Here is a 24300-nt window from a genome sequence, read left to right as displayed (position 1 = left end):
AGCTTAATGGTGTTATTCATCCATTTAATCCCTACTTGATTTATTATTCGGACTCTAGGTATACAGTCAGCCATTGTCTCCTGCAAACACTTCTTAACCACCTCCCAAATGTAAATTCCACACTTTTAGCCATCTCCCAAGTCAAGATCCTATGGTCACTCTCACCAATTGGTGGCAATGTGGTCATATTTGTTGCAGCCAAATCATCAGATGCAATTACTAGGTCAAGCACTCTCTGACTCCTAATATTTTCCATTACATGCTGTCGCAGATAGTTATCCCTTAATAACTGCATAAAATCCAATTCCTTTCTCCCATGTGTTCTCTCCTCCCTCCAATCAATGTTACCATAGTTGAAATCCCCCACAATAATTACTCATTGCTTCTATTTGCTTATGCATACTGTCTCTACCATCTATTCCATCACCTGGTCTATAGCAGCACCCAAATGTATATTTTGTTCTGTTAGCCTGAATCTCACATGAAATAGCCTCAAATGTGCTCTTTTCTTTATCCTGCAGTTCTACTTCTATTCTCCTTGGCTGTAGCTCATCAGCTATCATCAAGAACACTCCTTCACCCCATTTTATTCTCCCTGTCACTCCTGAACACACCATACCCTTCACATTCAATCCCACTAGCTGTGTCATCTTCTGTCAGCCATGCTTCACTAATGCCAATAACCTGTGGTCTGGAAGTGCCAACAAGGCCAAAACTTCTTCCTTCTTGTTCCTAATACTTCTGGCATTAGTATACATGAATTGCAGAAGCCCATTTGTCCCATCCCTATTTTGATGCCTTATACTAATTATCATGTTCTGATCTGTTTTCTTTCCTACTCTCTCAGGCATATTACACACATTCATACACTCAACTGTCTCCATAAAGTTTGCATATCTACTCCCCCCCCCCCTTAATAAATCTAGTTTTCCTGATTCTGCACATCCGCTTCATTCAACAACACTTTTTCAAGTCTCTTTATACCGAATCCTTTCAAATTCAAACCATCCATCTTATATAGATCCTTTCGCCCATCGAACTCACTTCACAAATTCCACAAAACTCATCCTACATAACCCAAGCATAAAGTCATTTGCAATTATGGCCCTCCTCCTAAACTCTTCACTGTCATACCACGCCAAAAGACTAATCATCCTAACTCTCACTCTTCTCTTTTGCTATCTCAAACAATTCCTTCAGGTCCTCTATCATTTCCATTTTATCTCCTTTCAAATCATTTGTACCTGCCACAACTATCATTTCTTTCACCCTTTGCTTTTGCTCCGTAACAGACTCACTTACGTCCTTAATGGTCCCACCAGGTTGGTACGATTTTTCTCAAATTCTCTACTATCACACCTCGTACTAAAGAATCTCCATACAGCACTCGCTCCTTCATTTTGTTTACGTTCACAATCATACTCTTATTTTTCAGATCATACTTTTTTTTATTGGCTGGTACACTTGGTAGATATTTGTGCATATGCTCCAGTTGCCGCTTTGCACTATGTATCGCTCCGCTCAACCACGCGATCTTGCTGTATCTATCTCATCTTTTTTATTATCTGTTAAACCATTAATTTGCTCTGTATCAATACCTTCATTCTCACTTTCTACACTGCCCTCATAGCTCTCTGGTACAACCTTGCAATTTCTTATCATATCGCCATTTTCTGCATTCTGAAATTTGACAAAAATATCACACTCGCGACATGAAACGCACTTTAATTCCTTGTTTTCCTTACATTTTCTGCACACATTCACTCCACTATCATCATCTAACCATACTCCAACCACTCTCCACAATGCATACATTTCGCAGATAGTACATTGAATAATCTCCTTTATGTTAAAGTTATTGAACAAAGATGGCGAACCATTATTACTAGCTGCCATTTTCTTTCTTACCAGAGCCATGTGCACGCTTCTATCGTATCTTTTCAAATTAATAATTGAAACAACACCAAAAACACACAAACAAACACACCAAGATACGAAAAGCAAACAAAACTAAGTAATATTCAAACAAAATTGTCAATGATAACTTAAAATAACACTTATCTTATCAGGAGCTCTCAACAAACACTACATACCACGAGTCCTTCTAGCAGACAATCAATATGTGGCCAGTAGGAGGAGAAATGACTGTGGAAGAATGATATTGTGGGATAAAAATGGGAATAGAGGACATAGTGGAATTCTTCAATGAACACTTTATTGGAGTATTTCATCCTGGAGGAGTCAGTTTTAATGCTAGAGGCATTGGGCAGGTTCGAGGTTTAGAGGTACAGGAGGAGAGTGTGTTTCAAATACTGAGTACTCTGGATGTCAGTAAAACTGTGGGACTGCATGATATTTCACCATGAGTTTTGAGAGAATGTGCTAGGGAACTGACAGTACCGTTGACCTGGCTTTTCAATGAAAGTCTGGCTACTGGAAAGGTGCCCATGGAATGGAAGGAAGGTAAGATAGTGCCATTGCATAAGGGTGGTAGCAGACTGGAAGTGTCTAATTATAGGCAAGTTTGTGTGTCATCAGTAGTTAGTAAGATGTTGGAGAATGTAGTGAAGGACCGTATACAGCATTGGGCAAATGAGGGTAATGTTATCTGTGAGAGTCAACATGGATTTGTGAAGGGGTGCTCTTGTTTTAACAATATGCTAGCCTTTTATGATAAAGTTACAAGAGCATTAGATGAGGAAAAGGCATATACTGCCATTTTCTTAGAGTTAGCGAAGGCATTTAACAGGGTGCCACATGATAAGCTGATATTTAAGTTGCAGCACATGGGTCTAAATGTCAGATTGGTCAACTGGATTCAGGATTGGCTGTCCAATAGGTATCAGAGAGTTGTCTATGGTGGGGCAGTTTCAAGGAAACAGAGGGTTAAAAGTGTAGTCCCACAGGGCTCAGTACTGGGACCTACATTGTTTAACCTTTATATCAATGACATTGTCAGTGGATTGCAAGGGGATATTCAGTTGTTTGAGGATGATGCAAAGCTGGGAAGGATTATTAGTAATGGTGCAGATGCGGCAGCCCTGCAAAAGGATTTGAATAAGCTAGATAGATGGGCAAATGAATGGGGGTGTCAGTTTAATGCAGCAAAATGTAAGGTCTTGAAGTTTGGGAAACATCAATGGGATGCTGCATACTCTATGGGAGGAGTTATACTGGAGGAAGTAGGGGAGACAAGAGATCTGGGGTTGATGATTGATAGAAACCTGAAATTTAGGGGACATATTGCAAAGGTGGTGAAGGTAACACAGAGGATTGCTGCAATTATGAGAAGGACATTGACCTGCAGAGATAAAAGGGTTATCATTCCATTGTATAAGTCTCTGATCAGACCACACTTAGACTATTGTTCTCAGATTTGGTCCCCAGGATTTAAAGGGGATAAATTAATTGTGGAAAGGGTGCAATGACAGATGACAAAGATGGTTTCAGGACTGTACAATTTTGGTTATGAGGATCGGCTGAGGGAATTTGGACTGCAGAGTTTGGTGGATAGAAGAAGGAGAGGTGATATGATTGAGACTTTTAAACTGTTGAGAGGTGGTTACAGGGGTGACACTGGGGGAGTTCTTTCGCTTGGATGAACAGCGGGAAGGAGTGACAAGAAGCCATCCCTGGAAGATACGAAAGGAATCTGTGAGCAAGAGGGTGAGGAGTGGTTTCTTTGCATGGAGGGTGGTTGAACCATGGAATGCATTGCCTGATGGAGTGGTGAGAGTGAGAACGGTCAATGAGTTTAAGGAGTGGTATGGTAGACTTTGTGTTTCTCGGGGGGGGCTCCCCTCGAAGAGTCTTGATAGACTTCGTGTTTCTTAGGAAGGACCTCCCACGATGAGTCTTTTGACTCCATGGATTCCTAAATAATAATAATAATAATAATATATCATGTGCTGGCCATTCAGTTTACGTCAATTGTTTAGTTTTTATTCTATTGATTTTATTTTTAGTTCTTTTAGAATATCTTCATTCCTTTTTTTTTGTCTAATAATGTGTATTTTGCAGTTCTTCTCATGAATCTTATTTGACTTGTTTTTATTCTTTGTTTATCTTATTTGTTTATTGCTCGAATTTCGCTGCCATATAATAATATAGTCAATGCTAAAGTATAGTATATTTTTAAGCATGTTTCTTTTTGTACAATATTTGGATTGAGTGGTCTATTTATGAATTCTATAATCTGTAAGAATTTTGAAGTTTTTAATTTTATGTCTTTTTCTCTTTCATATGATATTTCGCATCCAAGTAATTGAAATTATTAATGATTATTTTACTTCTAACTGGAGTATCTCCACAAAATGCCATTGTTTTAGTTTTCTCTGTAGATATTTTCATTCCAAACTCTTCTACTATAATGTTTAAATTATATATTGCTCTTTGTAAATTGTCTTCCTTATCTGATATTATTACCTGATCATCTGCAAATAATAGCATATTTATTTTGTTATTCCCCAGAAATTTCTATACCTGGATTGTTTCAGGTGTATTAATATTTCATTAATATAAATATTAAAAAGTGTTTGGGACAGAGGGCATCCTTGTCTTACTCCTTTGTTTATAGATTATTTTGCAGACATTTTTTTTCATTTATTTTTAACTTTATTTCATTATCTTTGTATATGCTCAATATTGCATGTAGTAAAATATTAGGTATATTTATTCTTTGTAATATATCTAACAGTATATATCTTTTTACTTGGTCAAATGTTTTTTCAGAATCTATAAACAAAAGATGAGTTTCTAAATTAAATTCTCTTATCTGAGTTGTTTTCGGTATTGAGACCATATTATGATGTAAATAAAGAGTTTAATAAAAATAAGCAATTAAAACCCAACAAGTTTCGTAAGTCGTAAGACTTACATCATCAGGGGTACTAGTACAGAAAAGTTTTACACATCAAAAGTCTATTAACAATTAATTACACATATTAGAGGTTTTGATAACTTCACAACTGTTACATATTACTGATAAACCAGAATACAAACAGTAAATGGACAGCCAGGCTGGCCGAGTGGTTAGCGTATCTGCTCCCCAGCCAAAAGGCTGCAGGTTCGAATCCCGCCGTGGGCATGGATGTTTGCGATTGTCTGTGGAAATACTAGTGGTGATGGTTGGCGATAGATGACATTTGTGTAGTTGCAGTCAGTTGGTGGATTGTGAGTGGATGCCCTCCCTCGATGACTCTTTGGACTCCCTGGAGGTGACAAATAATAATAATAAAAAAATTCATTATTATATTCCTGTTGGAATGTCGCTAGTTGTTGCTATCACATTCTGTGGTATCACACGTGTTATATCCTAGTTATGTGGCAGTTAAATTTTTGATGAAAGCAGACCATATCTGATATAAAATTAAGCCTTGATTTTTACTGCATTGTGTAGGGATCCTAATCATTTGTAATTCTTTAAATTTTCTTATAAAACAGTTAAGATCAATGTATGACACTGATCTCTTCCTAAGCCATCCTTACTTTGTTATTTAGGCCAGACAGGAAGGTCAGGATAGTGTCATAGACCTAGGATATAACACGTGTGATACCACAGAACGTGATAGCAACCACTAGCAATGTTCCAACACGTATACAGTAAAGAATGTATCTTTTGTATTCTGGTTTATCAATTATTTAACAGTTGTGAAGTTATCAAAAACATCTAATATGTGTAATTAATTGTTAATAGGTTTTTGTTGTGTAAAACTTTTATGTACCAGTATCCCTGATGTTGTAAGTCTTATGACTTATGAAACTTGTTGGGTTTAATTGTTTATTTTTATTACTCTTTATTTACATCATAATGTGGTCTCAATAACGAAACTACCCACAGAACTGCTAAACCACGGAAACTTATATTTGCATGAATTCTCCCTCTTTTCTCTATAAGTAATCTGAACCAAAAAGCTGAATCCATTGTAGAACGTTCTTTTCTAAATCCATTTTGAAATTCTAATAATATTATTTCACTTATTTTCAATTTTTTATTAACTATCCTACTATATATTTTGAAGCATGTATTCAATAAACTAATATCTCTGTAATTAGCAGGTTTTGTTTTATCTCCCTTTTTAAATACAAGTATTACTATACTTGTATTCCATTCTATTGGAATTTTTCATTGTTGTTGTTTATCCCTCAACCTTATGGTTGGTGGGGTGGAAATATGCTACTTTACTAGGAAATATTGATTGTGGTTTCCTGCTGCCTTCCTTGCCCTACAGTAAATATTTATATCTGCATATGTGTGTATTGATGGGACTGGTTTGAGGGATGAAAAACCCAAGTTTCCAGGAGAAAAGACCATCCACCTACATATGAGACCAGCTAATTCACCTTTAGTCCTGATAAAGGTTCCTTGCATCATGGATGGGAATCGAACCCAGGTCATTCCGACTGGCTTTCTAGCTTTGTCTATATAACTGAGCTAAAGCGGCTCATACCCATTTGTGTATGTTTTATTTAAAAATTTTAATAATCTCTGATGAAATTTTTTTCTAGCAAATTTATACAGTCTGTAGTTTATCCCATCTTCTAACTGCTGATTTACCATTTTTTATTTTACTTAGGTTGTCCTTTAATTCTTTCCTTTAAGTAGACTTACCATAAAATTTTTTAATCAAACCGGGACATTTTTGAGAGTTTGCTCAAAACAGAGAGTAACGCCTTCTACGCTAAGTACTTATGATTCAAAAGGGCTAAATAATGGAGTGGTTAACAAAAAACATTTCGTGGTAATAATTTTTAATTACTCTTAACTGAACATAACTTATTACTAAAAAGTTATTAATATTTATCACTAGCATGAACTTTCTTTAAAAATTCTTTGTTATTTTTAATCGCATCGAAAAATTCACTACAATTTAGTTCACTATTAATTTTGCAGTGCAATACAGTTTTTATTGTTGATTCAGCCATTCTACCTCTTCCTTCAGACCATATGTTATTCATTATTGAGAATATCCTTTCAACAGGTGAAGATGCGCCTGGCAGGCTGAAAATGTATTTTATAATTTGGACAAGATTGGGCAATGAAATGTTCTTTTCTTTGAAATGACTGAATAGTTGTATCCATTTTTCTTCGTAACTTGTATTTTTCAAAATGTCATAGTTTGCTGACCAAAAAGCTTTTGTAATCACCACTTCATCAAACAGTTCATCCATGTTTATTGCATTATTTGCAAGAGTTTCATTAATTTTTTCATCTGAAGCTTCAATTTCCAACCAAATGAATTCATTGTTGTTTATCCAAGTAAAAGATTCTACTCCACCAAAACTGTTTTCTCAAAGCTCAATGTAAGAAAGACATCGGTCAAAATTAATATTGCATTAATATTAATACTTCCATTATTTTCCAGTATTCTAAAAAGCTTTTTTGCTTCTTGAGGTATAAATTTATTATCACACCTTTCCTCAAGATTTGTTTTTAATTTTCTAAGTTCAATGACAATATCTGTTGCACTCGCTTTTGTACTTTCCATAATCAAGATAGATTTGTTAAACAAGTTGAGTTGCCCGTGCACAAACCACAAATATATTTCACCACAATCATTTTCAAAGAACTGTTTTATCATCACCAGACAGTGTTCTTGTGAAATAAAATATGATTTCAGTCCCTCATAGATTTCAAGTATTCTGTCAATAGCTGGAAGTAGGGAAAGAAAAGGGTGTTGCCGTGTTGAAGAACCTTTTTATACTCTACATCTACAAATTCACAGAATGCTTTTAGTTGAGTGACTCGAACCATATAAATGTGGAAATATTTATAAATTTTGACTACTAAAGCTTCTATTTCAATAGGTAGAACATCAACTGCAGTTTGAAGACAGTTGTGAACGATGTGAGCACCGCAACCAATGCTCACAATATTTCTTCCTAGTTCCTTCTTCAATCAACTGTAAATATTGTTTTCTCCTCTCCGTTTTACACCCCCAAAATTGGTATTGCAGTTATCTCCACAAAATCCAATAATATTTTTTTGTTATATTATGAGCTTTCATAACTGACATTAAATGGTTTGTCAGTATTTCTGCAGTTTCACCAGGAACTGATTCAAAGTCAAAAAGTTTAACTTTTACTCCACAATCTGGTGCAAAATACCGCACAATACATGGCACAGTTTTAATTTCTTTCCTGTTGGAAGAATCAATTGATATCGTCACAAAATTTGTTTTGTTTAAATCTTCACAAAGTTGCTGAAACAACAGTGGCTCAATCACATTAACAATGACAGCTTCACTTTTTGTTCTACCCAGTCTAAACTTTGTTTCAAAAAGCTTTAATATCAATTTAGATGAACAATCAGCAGACTTAACGCTGAGATTGTGAATAGCAACATGAAATGCAAAAGTTGCTTCTTTAGCAGCTATTAAAAATTCTTTGTCGCTTGGATCGGCATCTTTAAAATATGACAATATCTTTGAGAAAGTTCCTGCTGCTGTATGACTAGCCTTTTAGCAAATGACAAGTGATTTTTTATGTCCGAACGCCCACCATGAGCCACAGAAAATTCTGAAGAGCACTGTTCACATTTCACTTTGTCAATATGAACACAAACTTTTTTCAAAAACGGATAATCCTTTTTTAATTCATCTGTAAACACAGTTTCTTTTTGGCATTTTGGGGTTAAAATAATTTAACGAAGTAAAAAAATCACAAACAACATGCCGAAAAGAAACATCGACTCGCAATCTAAACTCAACTAAGATTGCACATGCTCAACAATGACTTGTGACACAGCTCACTTTTAAATTTGTACGCAGCATACAAATTTAAAAGTGCTGTATTCTGCACTTTTAAATTTTTACCAAATCACCGGGACAAAATGACACACTCGCTGGGACGCGGGACCATACCTTCAAACCGGGACGTATGGTAAGCCTACCTTTAAGTCCTTTAAGGCTTATTATGTTATTATCATCAAATTCCTGATATATCCCCTCAAGCGATGTACAGGATATGATAGTACTACATGAAAAATTACACCATTACTAACTTCCTATCTACAATTTTCCTCCAAAGCAGTCTGTTACCTGTCAAGACTCCAACATTATCAGATCTTATATTTCTATCTGCTAAGGCACTTTTTACTGTATCAATCCACCTATATCCTGGTCTTCCTCTGGGTCTCTTTCCTGCCAAACTGGCAGAGAACACTCGTTTTGCTCATCTTTCCTCTCCCATTCTGTTTAAGTGACCATACCACCTGAGATTAACTCTTCTAACGCATTCCTGGATGCTAATAATGTCAAGTTCTTTCTTAATATCCTCGTTTTGATGTTCATGCAGCTAATCTTTCTCAAGACTCTCATATCTGCAGTCTCTTGTCTTTGGTCAAGTGTTTTACTTCTGACTCAGCTCTCAGATCTATAAGTTAAAATTGGCTTGAATACTGTCTTGTATACAGCTAATTTAGTGCCTTGGCTAATGTCGTTCTTATTCCATATAAATTTATTCAGTTGACTTCCTACCATACCTGCTTTGTTGATTCTGTTGTCTATTTCTATATTTAATTTACCATCTTCACTAAAAAACGTGCTTAAGTAGCTGAAATGTTTTACTTGATATATAGGTTCTCCATTGACAATGCGGTTTCAATGTTTCTGCCTATTGTCATTGTCTTTGTCTTTCTAATGCTGACCTTCATACCATATCTATAACAAAAGTTATTCACTTTAGTCAGGGAATCTTGCAGATTTGTAGCGGATTTATTTAGAAGTATAACATTATCCGCATAAAGCAAAGAGCTGAGGTTAACATCTCCAATTTTGATATCAGATTTAATGCCATTTTCCTTCTTAATGTGATCCATATAGATAATGAATAAAAGAGGGGATAATGTACATCCTCATCCTTGCCAGATTTAACATTAAACCACCTTCCTGTACTTCCTTCAATTCTAACAAATTCTAAGTATTGCTTGATATAATGCACCACTGACACCATATAACAGTAGTGTTTCGAACAGCTTCTCTATTGGCACCTTGTCATATGCCTTTTCCATATCTCACTCTCTCTCCACTACTATGAATCCTACCATGACACTACAACTGTCGATGCCATCTATTGCCCATTGTACATCAACAACAGTATTTTTTTTCTGTAAATTCCATATTCTGAAGGCCGATTTGTCTGATTATATCATATAAAGCATTTTGTAAGTTTCTGGCGTAAATTTTTTTAATGTTAGTATTATCTATCCAAAGATCTGTGAAATAATCCAAGAATTCTTTAAAATCTATTTTGCAATTTATATTTTTAGTTTCTTTTATATCTGTATTCATGTGCTTGAGTATTTTATATGCATTGGGTCTCATTTTGTATATATCATTTTCTAGATATTAGTAGTAAGACTTATACGTTGGTTAGACATAACTGGTAATTAATTTACGGAATTAACAACGCATATGAAGTATTTAATTAAAGATAACTTTAATGAATCACTTCTATATTTCAGCAATGTCACATTGCCGAAATATAGAAGTCAGCCCAACTGCCAAGACTACCAAATTAGCCTGCAAGAGGGCACCATTAGGACTTTAGGAACAAAATTAGTTTCTTACTGATGATATAATCACGTAATCACAAGAAAGATATTTATTTAACCAAATATTTCGGTCTGGAAATAGCAGACCATCGTCGGTGGTATTACAACAAATTAGTTTCTTACATTCTTCCTCATTTGCTTTGTTAGTTCTTTAGTGCACGTACCATATCTTTATGTTCCTGAAGATGGCAATGTGACATTGCCGAAATATAGAAGTGATTCATTAAAGTTATCTTTAATTAAATACTTCATATGCGTTGTTAATTCCGTAAATTAATTACCAGTCATTTTCTAGATATGATACAAATTGTTCCCTGCTTTCTCTGTGTTTCTTTCTGGTTTCTCTTTTGGCTATTACTTGTCTATTTTTTTTTAATATTCAATTTTATCTTCTTGTTTGTTTGCTTGTTTTTGCTACTTAACCATCTTTTAAAGGACAGTTTTTCAATTATTGTCTTTATTTCATTGTCCATTATGTATATTTTTTTATTTATTTTTATGATTTTTTTGTGTGTCCCTAGACTTTCATATGCTGCTGATGTAATAATTTCTTTTATGTTATTCCATTCTTTCTCGATGTCTCATTTTCTTGTATTTTTCTAAGTAGTTATTAATCCTCAGTTGTATAAATTTCTTATACTTGAATCGTTTAGCAGTCTTACTTTGTAATTAGATTTTGTTTTTCTAGTTTCTTTCTTTATTTATTTTTTTGTATTTTTCATAACCAGTTTGGTGGAAACCTTAATTTTGCCTGCACTAAATAATGATCTGTATCTATTGCTAAACCTCTTCTGAGTTTAACATCTAGGAAGAGGTTTGCTGTTTTTTCATTTGCTATAAATTAGTCTATTTTAGAATTCTGCTGGTCTGTAATTGTTAACAGTGTTGATCACAATGTGAAAAACAAAGGATCTTTTGGAGTTCAATAAAGGACTTATTATGGGTGCCCAATCTGGCTGGAGCCACAATTTTGAAAACAGCAGAGCTTACTGGTTTCTCAAAAGGTGAAATATCCCGGGTGTTTAATCAGTGGAAATATATAACCCACATTGCATGTCTAAGCGGCATAACTGTGGTCCTAAGACAATCTGTCAGGAATGAGATGACTGTCATCTGAGAAGGCGTGTATGGACAAACAGAACTTCCTGCGTGCAGCAACTGACTGACGCATTTAATGAAGACTGTCCTCAACCCATATCTCAATGAACTATGCATAGGGAACTGAAGAGGACTGGTATTGGCAGTCGCTAAGGAGGTCCAACATGGTATTAAATAAAGATTTCTAATTCAGTGGCCAGTATGTGTGCACACAAAATGTTAAAGATATTATATACAAGAAAAAAATTGTTTTATTTCTCAGTTTGAAATTCTTGGAATTAAAAAAGAAGAATGTCTATAACTATTGCTTACATCCACCTGAACCAGAATCATCTTCACCTCCATCAGGCCCAAATCCTGATCCTGGTGTGTCCTCATCATCTTCTCCTCTTCCAGAAGAATGATCTAAATCTCCAAATTCATCATAAGTAGCACTGCCCTCTATCTGGTCTCCCTGATAATGTGTTAAAATTAATATCTCATTTAATAATCAAATAAAAAAATTTTTCATACAAATATACCACCAGTGTAATTACAAAACAATAAGTATCTGAATGAGGATTTTATATGACATTTTAAATAAATATATTAAATAATTCTTTCTTTTAAGGTTACACGGTGATCAGCATTCATATTTATGAATTTAAGGACACAAAACATACGTGTTAAAAAGATTATTTTACTGATTAATAATAAAATAATAACTTGAAATTTCGAGCCCTGTATTGAGGTCATCATCAGAAGGATACATGTGTATAAGAACTAAGCTACATGCTGTTGCACTCTATACAGGTAAATTACATCTACGTTGTTAACTAATCTTTTTTCTTTGCCTGCCCTCTAGTGATAAAAAAAAAAAAAATTACCAAAAAAAACTACAATTAACTCTGCTAAAGTCCTCACATACAGTTCGCCCACCATTTGTAGGTCTATCCTTGGAATTTTGCCAAGAATAGTCAATTCATGCTGAAGGGGAGAAAGAAATGAAGGATGTACGAATTGGTTGCCAACATGCGAAATCACGTGCTTTCTTGTCTGTCGTTGTACTAGTACTAGCTTGATTTTTGTTGTCGCTTTTTTGCATTTTTTTTTATTATTAATTTGTATGATGGATCCAGTACAGTCAACAAGTTCTGTTGTTAAAAGTTTCAGTAGCTCTTGCAAAAGAATATTGAATAATGTGCTGACATTCTGCAAAAAAGAATTGTCAGAAGGCCGTCTCCTTGTTCCCCTTTCTCAAGTCATAAAACATGCAAGTGCAATTGCGGGCATATCGGGGTCGACTGTTAAAAGAATTTGTAGGGAATCAAAAGGTGAAGGTAAGCCAAAATTTAAATCTCCTAAAAAAAGCACCAGAGAAAGAAAACCATCAAAACCGTAGCTTTGAATGATTTTGATGTAGACGTTATAAGAAGAACTATTCACGAATTTTACGTGGTCGAGAAAAGAGTGCCAACTGCTTCCGAAATTCATTCCTGTGCTTAAAGAAAAAATTAATTTTCTTTCGAAAAGAGAAACTTTAAGGAAAATACTTCATGAAATCGGAATTTGTTTTAAAAAGTCCCAGAATAAAAGGAAACTTATCATGGAGTGAAGTGACATTGTTTTATCTAGAATGCAGTATTTGAGAGCAATAAGATGTTTCAGGGAGGAGAAAAGACTGATTGTTTATCTAGATGAAACTTGGATTGATAGTAATTTAACTTATGGAAAATGTTGGCAGTCTAAAGAAGTATGTGGAGTGCTACAAACAGGAAATGCCTCACGGCGCATAATAATTTTGTGTGCGGGTGGAGAAATGGATTTTTTACCGAATTCAAACTTACTATACAAAGCCAATTCAACTATTGGAGATTACCATGGGCTAATGAATTTTACGATCTTCGAAAAGTGGGCAGAAGAAAAACTGATTCCAAACCTTCCTAAAAATGCTGTTGTTATAATTGATAATGCTTCATATCACTCTATTTCATTAAACAAATTTCCAAATTGGTCCAATAAGAAGCAAGTTCTTATGGATTGGCTCTATGCAAATAACATTTCTCATTCCCCAGATATGCGAAAAATTGAATTGCTTAATTTGGTCAAAAGAAACTCGCCCCAACTAAACTATTTAAATTCGATACGACTCAAAGAGCATGGATTTCTAGCTTTGAGGCTACCACCATATCATTGCGATATTAATGCTATTGAGTATGTTTGGGCAGAAGTGAAAAGTTTCATTCGCCATTGCAACGTAACTGGGGATATTGAAAGCTGTATTGGGAGGATGTGAGCAGGGAAATGAGAAGCAGATTATTTGCATGGAGAGTGATAAGTGACTGGAATGCATTGCTTCAAAGTGTGGTGAGTGCAGAAACTGTGAACGGTTTGATGATCTTTTTTGCATTAGAGAGTATTGATTTCCTGTATTGAGTCCTTTGACTCCATGGAGGTTAGATATCAATAATAATAATACCATTGGATTTAACATGCTATTACACTTCATAGTAATCATAGAGAACTTTTCTTTTCTTTCCTTCTTTTTTTTGTATTATCATTATTAATTATTATTATTATTATTATACAGTATCTCCATGGAGTCTGAAAACTCATCATGGGAGATCCACACTAACATTTATACACACAAAACCTATCATAACTCTCCTTAAACTCATTTACTGTCAGGGCACTCATGACTAATTCTGGTAATCCATTCCACTCATTCACCACTCTCCGAGCAAAAAATCTAGTCCACGCACCCCTACTAACCACACTCTTACACAATGTCCACAGATGATCCCTAAGTTCTCTGGCTGTTTGTCATTTCCTTTATTAATTTAAAAGAAGACTACATCCCTGCAAACAGATCAAAAGATCAACAGCTTTCTAGCTAATCTCAATCCCAAACCCTGTAACACTATACTATTCTAAGTAGGATGGCCTCAGGAGATTTCTATGAATCTTTTTCATGGTTTAATTACTCTTTCCACTCTCCCAATCCAAACAACTGTTCTGACCTAATATCTGAAATCATTTTTAGTTTTTTGAACCTCAGATTATGTTGTTCCTCAAAGTACTAAATATAAATATCTATAGCAGGCTTACTTTTGATGGAGCATCTCCTACTTAGCTTATCTTTTCAGTGACTACTTCATGCATGACTAGGGTGTAGGATACAGTGGATTTAAGATAGGATTTGATTAAAAATGAAATGCAGACATTACTATATCTATCAAAAATTAAATTAAAGAAGAGAAAAAACTACCTTCAGAAGTTCAAGGAACCTGAATAATATAATTATGGTAAGCAAATGTAGTTGACTTTAAAAATTAACTTGTGCATTATAACTAAAATGAAAATTTGATAAACCATGTACACAGAACTGACAAAAGAAAAAACAAAATGGCTGAACATTAAAACAAACCAATGAATAGATACTTATATAAAAGTAAACATAAAATTAATAAAATAATAAAAATCCCGAGAAGAAGTATCTTGCAAATTGATGGAGAAGTATGAAAGAATAAAAAAGCTCATGGGTGATTTTACAGATGAGTGGAAAAGGAAAAAAATGACATAAATGGTGGACAACTGATATTTCTTTCATAACAATGAAGTACAAGTGAATGAAGATGAATAAAAAACTACAGTATGGACTATTTCAAAACATACAGTTGTCCTCAGAAGTAAAAAAAGTATGAAAAATGTGAAAACACAGATGGCAGTGCTCCTATATCTTCTTCATTGATCTTCTTATACCTGAGGACTCTTGATCTTGGCAACAATATTTCTCCATCTACTTCTATCTCTTGACATGGCAGTTGCTTCTTCCAAGGAAAGTCTTGAGATCCTTTGGATTTGATCTCTATCCATCTTGTTCTTGGTTTTCCTTTCCTGTGTTTTCCTTCTACTGTTCCTTGCATAATTTCCTTCTCTATGTTATCACCATCCTGTTGCGATACATGTCCAAAATATTGAAGTATCTTCTTGTTGATTATTTCACTCAGTCTCTTTTCGATGTTTAATTGGTTGAGAATACTGACATTGGTTATTTTATCCATCCATGATATATTCAGCATCCTTCTCCAGCACCACATTTCAAAGCTGTCAAGTGTCTCTTTGTCTCTCTTACCAAGTGTCCATGATTCTACACCATAGAGAACACTGAGAAAATAAGGGTATTCACTAGTTTATCTTTGGTAGTGTTAGACATATTTCTATCTTTCCATATCTTTTTAGTTGTGTCATGGCATTCCTTCCCATAATAAGTCTTCTTTTTATTATATAGTTTTATTATATAGTTCCTTATATAGTTGGCATGAAAGAGCAGGATGTACTGTGGTTGGTTATGAGTTTTAGGTTAATTTTATTAAGATTCCATTACCAGATTTTTGAGATGAGGTAGGCACAATGGACATTTATGGCATTAATGTTAGTTTTCATTACCAGGGTATCAGATATACGTACTTGTTTCATTATCTTGAAAATCAATTACAGTGGACTTTTTTTGTTGTTGTTGTTGTTTTTAAGTAGTAACACATGGTTCTTGTTGTACATGTAGTTGCAGTTTTAGAGTTTTCATTCTTTTAAATCTTTTTTTCTTTTTAATAGTCCTACTGAAATTATTGGGAATTGTTGTTATTATTATGTTCAACATAATAATAATTATTATTATGATTATTATTATAAAGACCTCTATGCAGTCAAATACTCATTGTGGAAGGTTCCTCTATTATACACACAATTCATCATACCAAGCCTTAAATTCATTCGCATTCTTTGATACACCCTCAGGCAATGCATTCGAACTATTCACCACTCTCCATGCACAAAATCTGCTTTCTATTCCCTTCCTCACCCTCCTTATATATAGCTCCCAGGGACAATCTCTTATTCTCCATCCATTATACGAAAAACCTCATCCATGTTAATCTTATAAAAAATCTTTTACCAACACATATGTCTCTATAGCTCCCAACTCCTCCTATTCACTAGACTTTGCATATTGCAGAGACCAGAATCCACTTTAGACAATCATCTCTGAACCCTTTCTAATATATTTTCATCCTTTTGGAAAATAAGGTGACCATATCTGTGCACAGTAGTCCATGTATGGCCTAATCAAGGCCTTATACAATGAACCAAATATCTTTACTTCAACAAGTCAGTGTCCTCTACATCAATGCAAGATACTGTTATGTTGTCCTCCCAATTTTAGCAACATGTCCTATAAATTTTACATCCCTATTTGCAATCTGTGGATCTCTAATTTCCTCCATTTTCTTCAATTATATACTCTGCATCCCATCTTTGTTTCCTGAATTTTAAAAATGTAAACCTTACTTTGCAACACTGGATACACGCAGTCTATTAAAGTCCTCTTGTAAAAACCATAACATATGTTCTACTCCTTATAGTTCTTCTCAACTTTGAATCATCTGCAAACAACTGAATATTCCCACTCAAACCTTCCCCAATGTCATTATCATACAAATTAAACTAAGCAGCAACTGGCCTAAAACAGACCCTTGAATCACACAATTAGTGACTTTTCTCTTCTGAGATATTGCTCCCAATACATAACTTGCTGATATCTAACAGTCAGTCTCAAAACCAATACATCAATCTATTATGTAACCTCAACTTATCATGTGGCAATCTATCACATGCCTTTGCAAAATTGAAGTATACAACTGTGTATGTATTCCGTACATCCAATGAACTTGTCACTGTATTGTAATAAGTAAGTAGATTACAAGCACGACCTTCTTTTAGAAAACTCATGATATCCATCAAGGAAAATGCTGCCACTGTCAACCCAGTTGTATCTGTTGGTTCTCACTAACTCCCTAATACTTACCATAATACCATTATATAACTATATAAAATATAATAACCATAACACCTGACATACAAATTGGCCTACAATTTGAAGCTTCAATCTTGTCATTTCTCTTATGAAGCAGTACAATCTTCCCTTCCTTCCCTCTGCTACTTTGGAACTTGGCCCAGTGTAAGAATTATATTAAACAAGTATGTTAGGGGAGATGTCAACTCCCTGGCACATTCCCTCAAAATATGCACATGGCCATATATCATCAAGTCTCCCCAGACATATTAACATCAAGTTTACTCATTCTCCATATGCCTCTTGCTCACTCACGGTTAGTATTTTCCTCCTCCCTTTCCATTGCACTCCAACTTTGCATGATATGACAATCACGAGGATGAAATACCTTTATAAACTACTCATTTAATATCTCAAATCCTGCAGGTTGCTTAAGGGTCATAACTAGATAACTGGGAGAATGCCACATACTGACCAAAGTTTCTGACGTAACATCTAACTTCCTTCTCATGGTGCACCCTGTTAATAGGTATCTACCTAGATATTGAACAAATGAGGATGGGCTGGAAATTTGGGATTTAGCAAATTAAATTGTATTCTTACTGGCTTAAACCAAAATAGCATAATGGTACAACATGATGGAATTTCATGCCTGCTAGAGCAATGCCTAATTAAACACATCCCTTGTTGTTTTTGTCAGGGAACCGGGGTGAAAAAAAAAGTCAGGAACTGGAACAAATCTCAACTCACTATCAGCAGAGTTCAAGATTGGCACATCAACATAAGAAGAATCAAAGTAAAAAAATAGAAATAGCACAAGAAAACGATAAGAAACATACCAGATTGATAGAATAGATGCTACCAAAACAAGACAAAAGCAGGTGAGATTTTTTTAAACAACAAAGCAGCTTTGGACAAAATAAGGGGAATCCAACAACTGGAACAGCTGAGTACAAACATCTGGAAATTCATATCAGAAAAGTTCAGCTCACTAACATACGGAGAGCTCATAATCCCTATAGCAGATATACACATGGATTGCTTGGCATTAGTACAAGGCTCACTTAATTTTAGGTAACACTATCCCAGCAATAACATTTTTGGATCACAAATTAATTGTGCTCATGTTTCACTGCCTTGAAAAAGTAGATATTGGTCGAGGTTCCTGGAAGTTTCCACTAGACTCCCCATCCTTTTTCTCAGCCTAGCTTCACTATCTCTTTTCCAACAATGCTTCTTTTTTTTTTGCTTCCATTATTTCTATAATGTACATGGTTTATCAATTTTTCATTTGTCAAAGAAACCTATAGTGTTCTTTTGATATCTAGCCAGCAAAAAAAAAAAAAGAATGATTATGGAAGGATGACATTGATTGCAGAAAATGATATAAAGACAGCTGTTGCAGAAGATGTAGTGGAGTTACTTAATGAGCAGTTCATAAAAGTCTTTCAATCTTGTGACCTCATGGAGAGATTGAGAGTGATGGGGAGGAGAGACTGACTGTAAATGAGCAAGAGGTGTATGGGGAGTTGAGCACACTAGATGTAAATAAGGCTGTGGGAGTTGATAAGATATCACCACGTATTCTGAAGGAATGTGCCAGGGAGTTGACGCTAGCCTTGACATAATACGAGTCTTGCACTGGGTCAAGTTCCTAAGGAGTGGAAGGAGGGCAAGATTGTACCACTTCATAAGGGACGTGATAAAACTCCAGCATCAAATTATAGACCCATCTGTGTTCAGGTGTTGTGGTTAAGTTGTTGGAGAAGCTTTTGAGAACTAGGATACAGAATTGGGTTGACAACAATGGTATTATCTTTGATGGACAGCATGGATTTGCTAAAGGGAGGTCATGTTTTAGTAATCTACCTACTTATTACAATAAGGTGACTGCTTCCTTGGACAAAGGAGAAGGATACACAGTAATATACTTAGATTTCGCAAAGGCTTTTGATAGATTACCACATGATAAGTTGATAGTCAAACTAGAGCAGATAGGGTTGGATATTAGATTAGTGTACTGGATTGGAGACTGGCTATCTGATAGGTATCAGCAAGTTGTGTATGGGTGAGCAATATCCAGGAAAAGGAGAGTCACTAACGGCCTCAGGGGTTTTAGGGCCATTACAGTTTAATTTGTATATTAATGATATTCATGACGACTTGGATGGAGATATTCAGTTGTTTGCAGATGATGCAAAGTTGGGATGAACCATGAAGAGTAGAGATGTTGTGGCCTTACAAGAAGACTTGAATAAATTGAGTAATTGGGCATTGGAATGGTGATGAGAGTTCAATGTTGCAAAATGTAAAGTTTCAAAATTTGGGAAACAAAGATGGAATGCAGAATTTATGCTTGGTGAGGATATACTGTTGAAGGTGAAGGAAATAAGAGCTCTTGGGGTGACAGTGGATAGGGATCTGAAATTAGGGGACACATTGGCAAAATTGTGAAGACAACACAAAGACTTCTGAGAATAATGTGGAGAACAGTAGTTTGTAGAAGTAAGGAGATTCTTGTTCCATTGTATAAGGCTTTAATTAGGCCACACACACACATGGACTACTGTGCCCAGATTTGGTCACCTGGTTTTGGAAGGATGAGGAGATGTTGGAAAAGGTCCAGAGGCAACTGACTAAGTTTCTGACTTCTGGAATGTCGAATATGAGGAAAGATTGAGAAGATGAATTTACAGAGTCTGGTGGATAGGAGGAAGAGGGGGAGATATGATAGAGACCTACAAGTTAGTAAGAGGTTGTTATAGGATCAATGTTGGAGAGGTTCTACAGAAAACAGTGGGAGATCGGGGGAGAACCAGAGATCCCTGGAAACTGCATAAAGAGGATGTGAGCAGGAGAATGAGAAGCAGGTTTTTTGCATGCAGAGTTATTATTACGTAATACCTCAAGGGAGTCCAAAGACTCATCGAGGAGGGAGGTATGTACTCTACAACTCTCCGTGTCCACCACTCCATCAACTGCACCTACCTTTATCATCTACACCAATGCCATCTACCACCACCACTAGTATTTTCACAGACAATCACAACATCCATGCCCACAGCAGGATTCGAACCCGCAGCCTTTTGGCAGGAGAGCGGTATGCTAACCACTCATCCAACCAGGTTGGCATGATTTATGAATGATTGGAATGCCTTCCCTGAGAGTGTGGTGTTTACAGAGAATTTGAGTGTGTTTAAAGGGTGGTATGATGAGCTTTGTGTATGATAAAAGGACCTCCTAGGTGAATCTTTGACTCTGTGGGGGTCATGGGTAGTAATAATAATAATAATAATATTTTATTTCATTTTATTACAGAAGTCAGTTTTTAGAGACAACTACATTAACATGCTAAAGGATACAGAAATAACTGCATCTTTCAGATACCCTGAACTTCTGAAAGTATTTCTTTTCATTATTTTAATTTTTGTCAGATATAGTAATGTCGTCATTTCATTATTAATCAAATCTTACCTTAAATCCATTTGATCTTATACTCTAATCATGCATTAAAGTAATTGCCAAAAAGGTAATGTATATTGGATGCATCATTAAACAGAGAATATACTATACATATTTAGAACTGAAATAAACTATACTGGAATGATGACTTTCATTCCTTACTCTACTACAAACCCCTCAATCTCTCTCTCCAAGCACTGGTTCTCTAAAAATGTGCCTTTGCAGTCCAAGATAAATATAAAGCATATTTAAATATAAAGAGCTAATAAGCTTCATTTCAGCGATATAAACATTATTTAAATTAAGGGGATATTAAATCCCACATTGTTTTAAAAATATATATATAAAGCATATATTTAATGGCTAAAGTCAAAAACTCTGGCTTCTCACTCAGCTTATACCACAGATGATAACAACAACTGTAAAAAGTTATCAACAAATCCAAAGCAGACTTTGTAAAGATAAAATTTAATAAGCTTGCCTCCTACTTCATTAGTAGCTAAGCCTTCTGGTGCCTTTCTAAATAAGACTAACGGGTATAACTTTTGTCCTTCCTTGTTTCCACTTCTCCTGCATCCTGATGGTACCATGGTTACATCATCCAAAGAAATGCAGACATCTTGGCAAAAGTCTTTTCCTCCAACTCTTGTTAGACAACCATCACAGCATATAACCTTCAGAACACACACAATTTACAGACAAAAAATACTAGTGGTGGTGGGCAGTAGATGGTGTTGATGTAGATGATAATAGTAGAGGTTCGGTGTAGTTGGTGGATGGAGTGGTGGAAATGGAGAGTTGTAGAGTAGGTGTCCCCTCTCAATGAGTCCTCAGACTCCTTGGAGGTGTCACGGAATAATAAATAATAATAACCTCTAATACTACAGGAAGCTGTTCACTGCATGTCTTCTCTGATCTTTCAACAGAAAGAATATCATAAAAATCCTCATTATTCTTAATACAAATAAATCTCTTGATCCAGATAGTATCCTTCAAAACTTGTACTCTGGAATTAGCACCCATCTCGTATTGTTATATAAGCTGTTATATTTATCTGAAACAAATTGCTTGTAATTTTAGAACAAAAAATAAAAAAGGAAAAATACTCAATATTATCCTCCAGTACTATAAAAATACTATAAAAACAATAAAATTTGAAGTAGCTGAAAATTCTGAAATACCAGTTTAGAAAGGTGTCATGCAGGAATGTCTGTTTTCACCATGTTTGTTTAACCTGCAACAGGAAGAACTAGTAAGAGTCTACTACAGAAAACATGGGAATAACTGTGAATGGACAAAATTTACATCATATAAAATATGCAGATGATACATTATCTGTATTATTTACAGATAATAAGAAAATCTTAAAGTACAGGTATCCCTCGTTGTATGCGATCTCACTTTATGCATTTTCACTATAATGCGAATTTAAAAAGTTAATTTAAAAAATCACAACTGGTAGCAATTTCGCAGCCACCCTGTGCGTGGTCACGTGACTTTGTGCATGCACCGCTTTAACAAGGCAGCATCTTGTTACATATCAGTCTCACAGAAGGTGTAGAACTAGTAAGCTCCACTGTTGGTCTTCTGCAATGCAAACATTATGGAAAAAGGAGGTAATTGTGATCAAAATACTTCCAAGACTAAAAAACAGAGAAAAGTTATAACACTGGAGGAAAAATTAGAAGTTATAAAGAGGTATGAATGTAATGAGTGCACAGTCGATATAGTCAGAGCTACAGGAATTTCAGAATCAACTTTAAGAACAATAAGAAATCAAGCAGATATCAAGAGAAATCAAGAGAAAATAAAAGAAAGTTGTAAAAGTGCGATGAGAATACCGACAACTAAGATAACACAGATACGGGCACCAATTATGGAGAAATTGGAAAGGATGTTGGCCCAATGGATTGAACATTAAAATCAACATGCTGTTCCGTTATCCACCTTGATTATCCAGGCTAAAGCAAAAAGTTTGTTTGATGAATGCAATAGATCCTGATCCTAAAGTGCAATCATTTGCTGCAAGTGCTGGGTGGTTTGAACGTTTCAAGGTGCGACATGGATTCAATTTCATTTTACATTTTTTTATCCTTCTGAAGAAACCCCTATCCCCAGGGGTGGCTCGTCTATAGGGGCCGGGCCGCACCTATATTTATATAACTAGCCCAATAATTGGTTTTAAAAAATATGTTTCTTGTAATTATTATTTTTTGATCTATTTCCAACACGTTTTATTGTTTAATAAAAAAATTACTGTAGTATTTTGTGGCAATATTGTATAATGCGACTTAGTATGGTCTCTGGGGTCAGCCACGGCTGGCCCTATTTTGTACGTGTAAAACACAGGGCATGTATGAGGCAAGTGCACTAGCGATCGTGCTTTCTTTTTACCGAGTGCAACGCTTATCTTGGGGCCAGTTTAGTCTGGCCCAGTCACAGCGTTTGTACATAAAAAGCGGGCGATTCTTTCATTGTCTTATTATTTATTCTCGTTGTCGATCTGTTTTATTTTTTTTAGTGTGTTTAATTGTTGTTGTTTTTTGTTATAATTTATTTTAAAGTTTAAATTTTTATTACGTCCATACACAATACATTTTAACTATGAACAAAATCGATAGTTTATTGGAAAAACGTTTCTCATTATTTCTCAGAATCTCAACATTGACTTATAAAATAAATAATAGATTAAATAACTTTTTTGTGTTAACACTTGAAAATGAAAACATTTTGCAGGGCAGCCAGCTGGAGTCGAACCAGCGTCTTTGGATTTCCGGTTCACTGCTTTAAGGAATTGAGTTTTTTTTTTTTTGCTCTAGTGTTGAGTTATGCCCGCCACTGCAAATCTTTCGAGTTTTCGTGTTATTAACACGTTGAGCACGTATATGTTACATTCTAACAATTTAAAAAATTAATAGCTCAATGCATCAGTGGATTCTGACTAAACATTATTGTAATAGAAATAATAACTATAAATCAATAATAGAACCCACTATATAAATATAAAAAAAAGTAACTTGTTTTTGGCCCCTGACCCCACCTGTTTCTATTATCACCAGCCGCCACTGCCTATCCCTATCTCACCCAAGCTAAATTCAACTCACTTTACATGATTATTTCACAGAACCAATTAAAATCGCAAAGTGAGGGACACATGTATACAACTGAAAACCTACATAAAAAGAGCAAGGACTATGCAATGCAGATAAATTTTAGTAAAACCAAAACAATGGCTAAAATACATTAATGGTTATTTCTTGCATCAGAGGAGTAATTACAAAATTAAAGGGGAACATGTTTATGAGCATTCCAAAAAGTTCTTGTTCATATTTAATGGATTGAAATATTTAGTCACAGT

General features: G+C 35.0%; 1 protein-coding gene across 1 annotated transcript in view; it reads right to left on the bottom strand.

The window, feature by feature from the left end:
- The window catches only part of LOC150106996 (uncharacterized), an 86947-nt gene extending 64982 nt beyond the window's left edge, over positions 1 to 21965 (bottom strand). The window contains exons 1-2 of the mRNA XM_090393535.1: positions 21816 to 21965; positions 11963 to 12104 (exon numbers count right to left, since the gene is read on the bottom strand). Coding sequence (XP_090249661.1) covers positions 11963 to 12104; positions 21816 to 21965 — 292 coding nt within the window. The remainder of the gene's footprint in view (positions 1 to 11962; positions 12105 to 21815) is intronic.
- Positions 21966 to 24300: the final 2335 nt, after the last annotated feature.

The sequence above is a fragment of the Typopeltis vanoorti genome, chromosome 5, assembly GCF_054136105.1.
Source record: "Typopeltis vanoorti isolate ZY-2024b chromosome 5, IOZ_Tvanoo_1.0, whole genome shotgun sequence".
Classification (NCBI taxonomy): Eukaryota; Metazoa; Arthropoda; class Arachnida; order Uropygi; family Thelyphonidae; genus Typopeltis; species Typopeltis vanoorti.
This window is presented reverse-complemented; position numbering and strand designations above follow the sequence as displayed.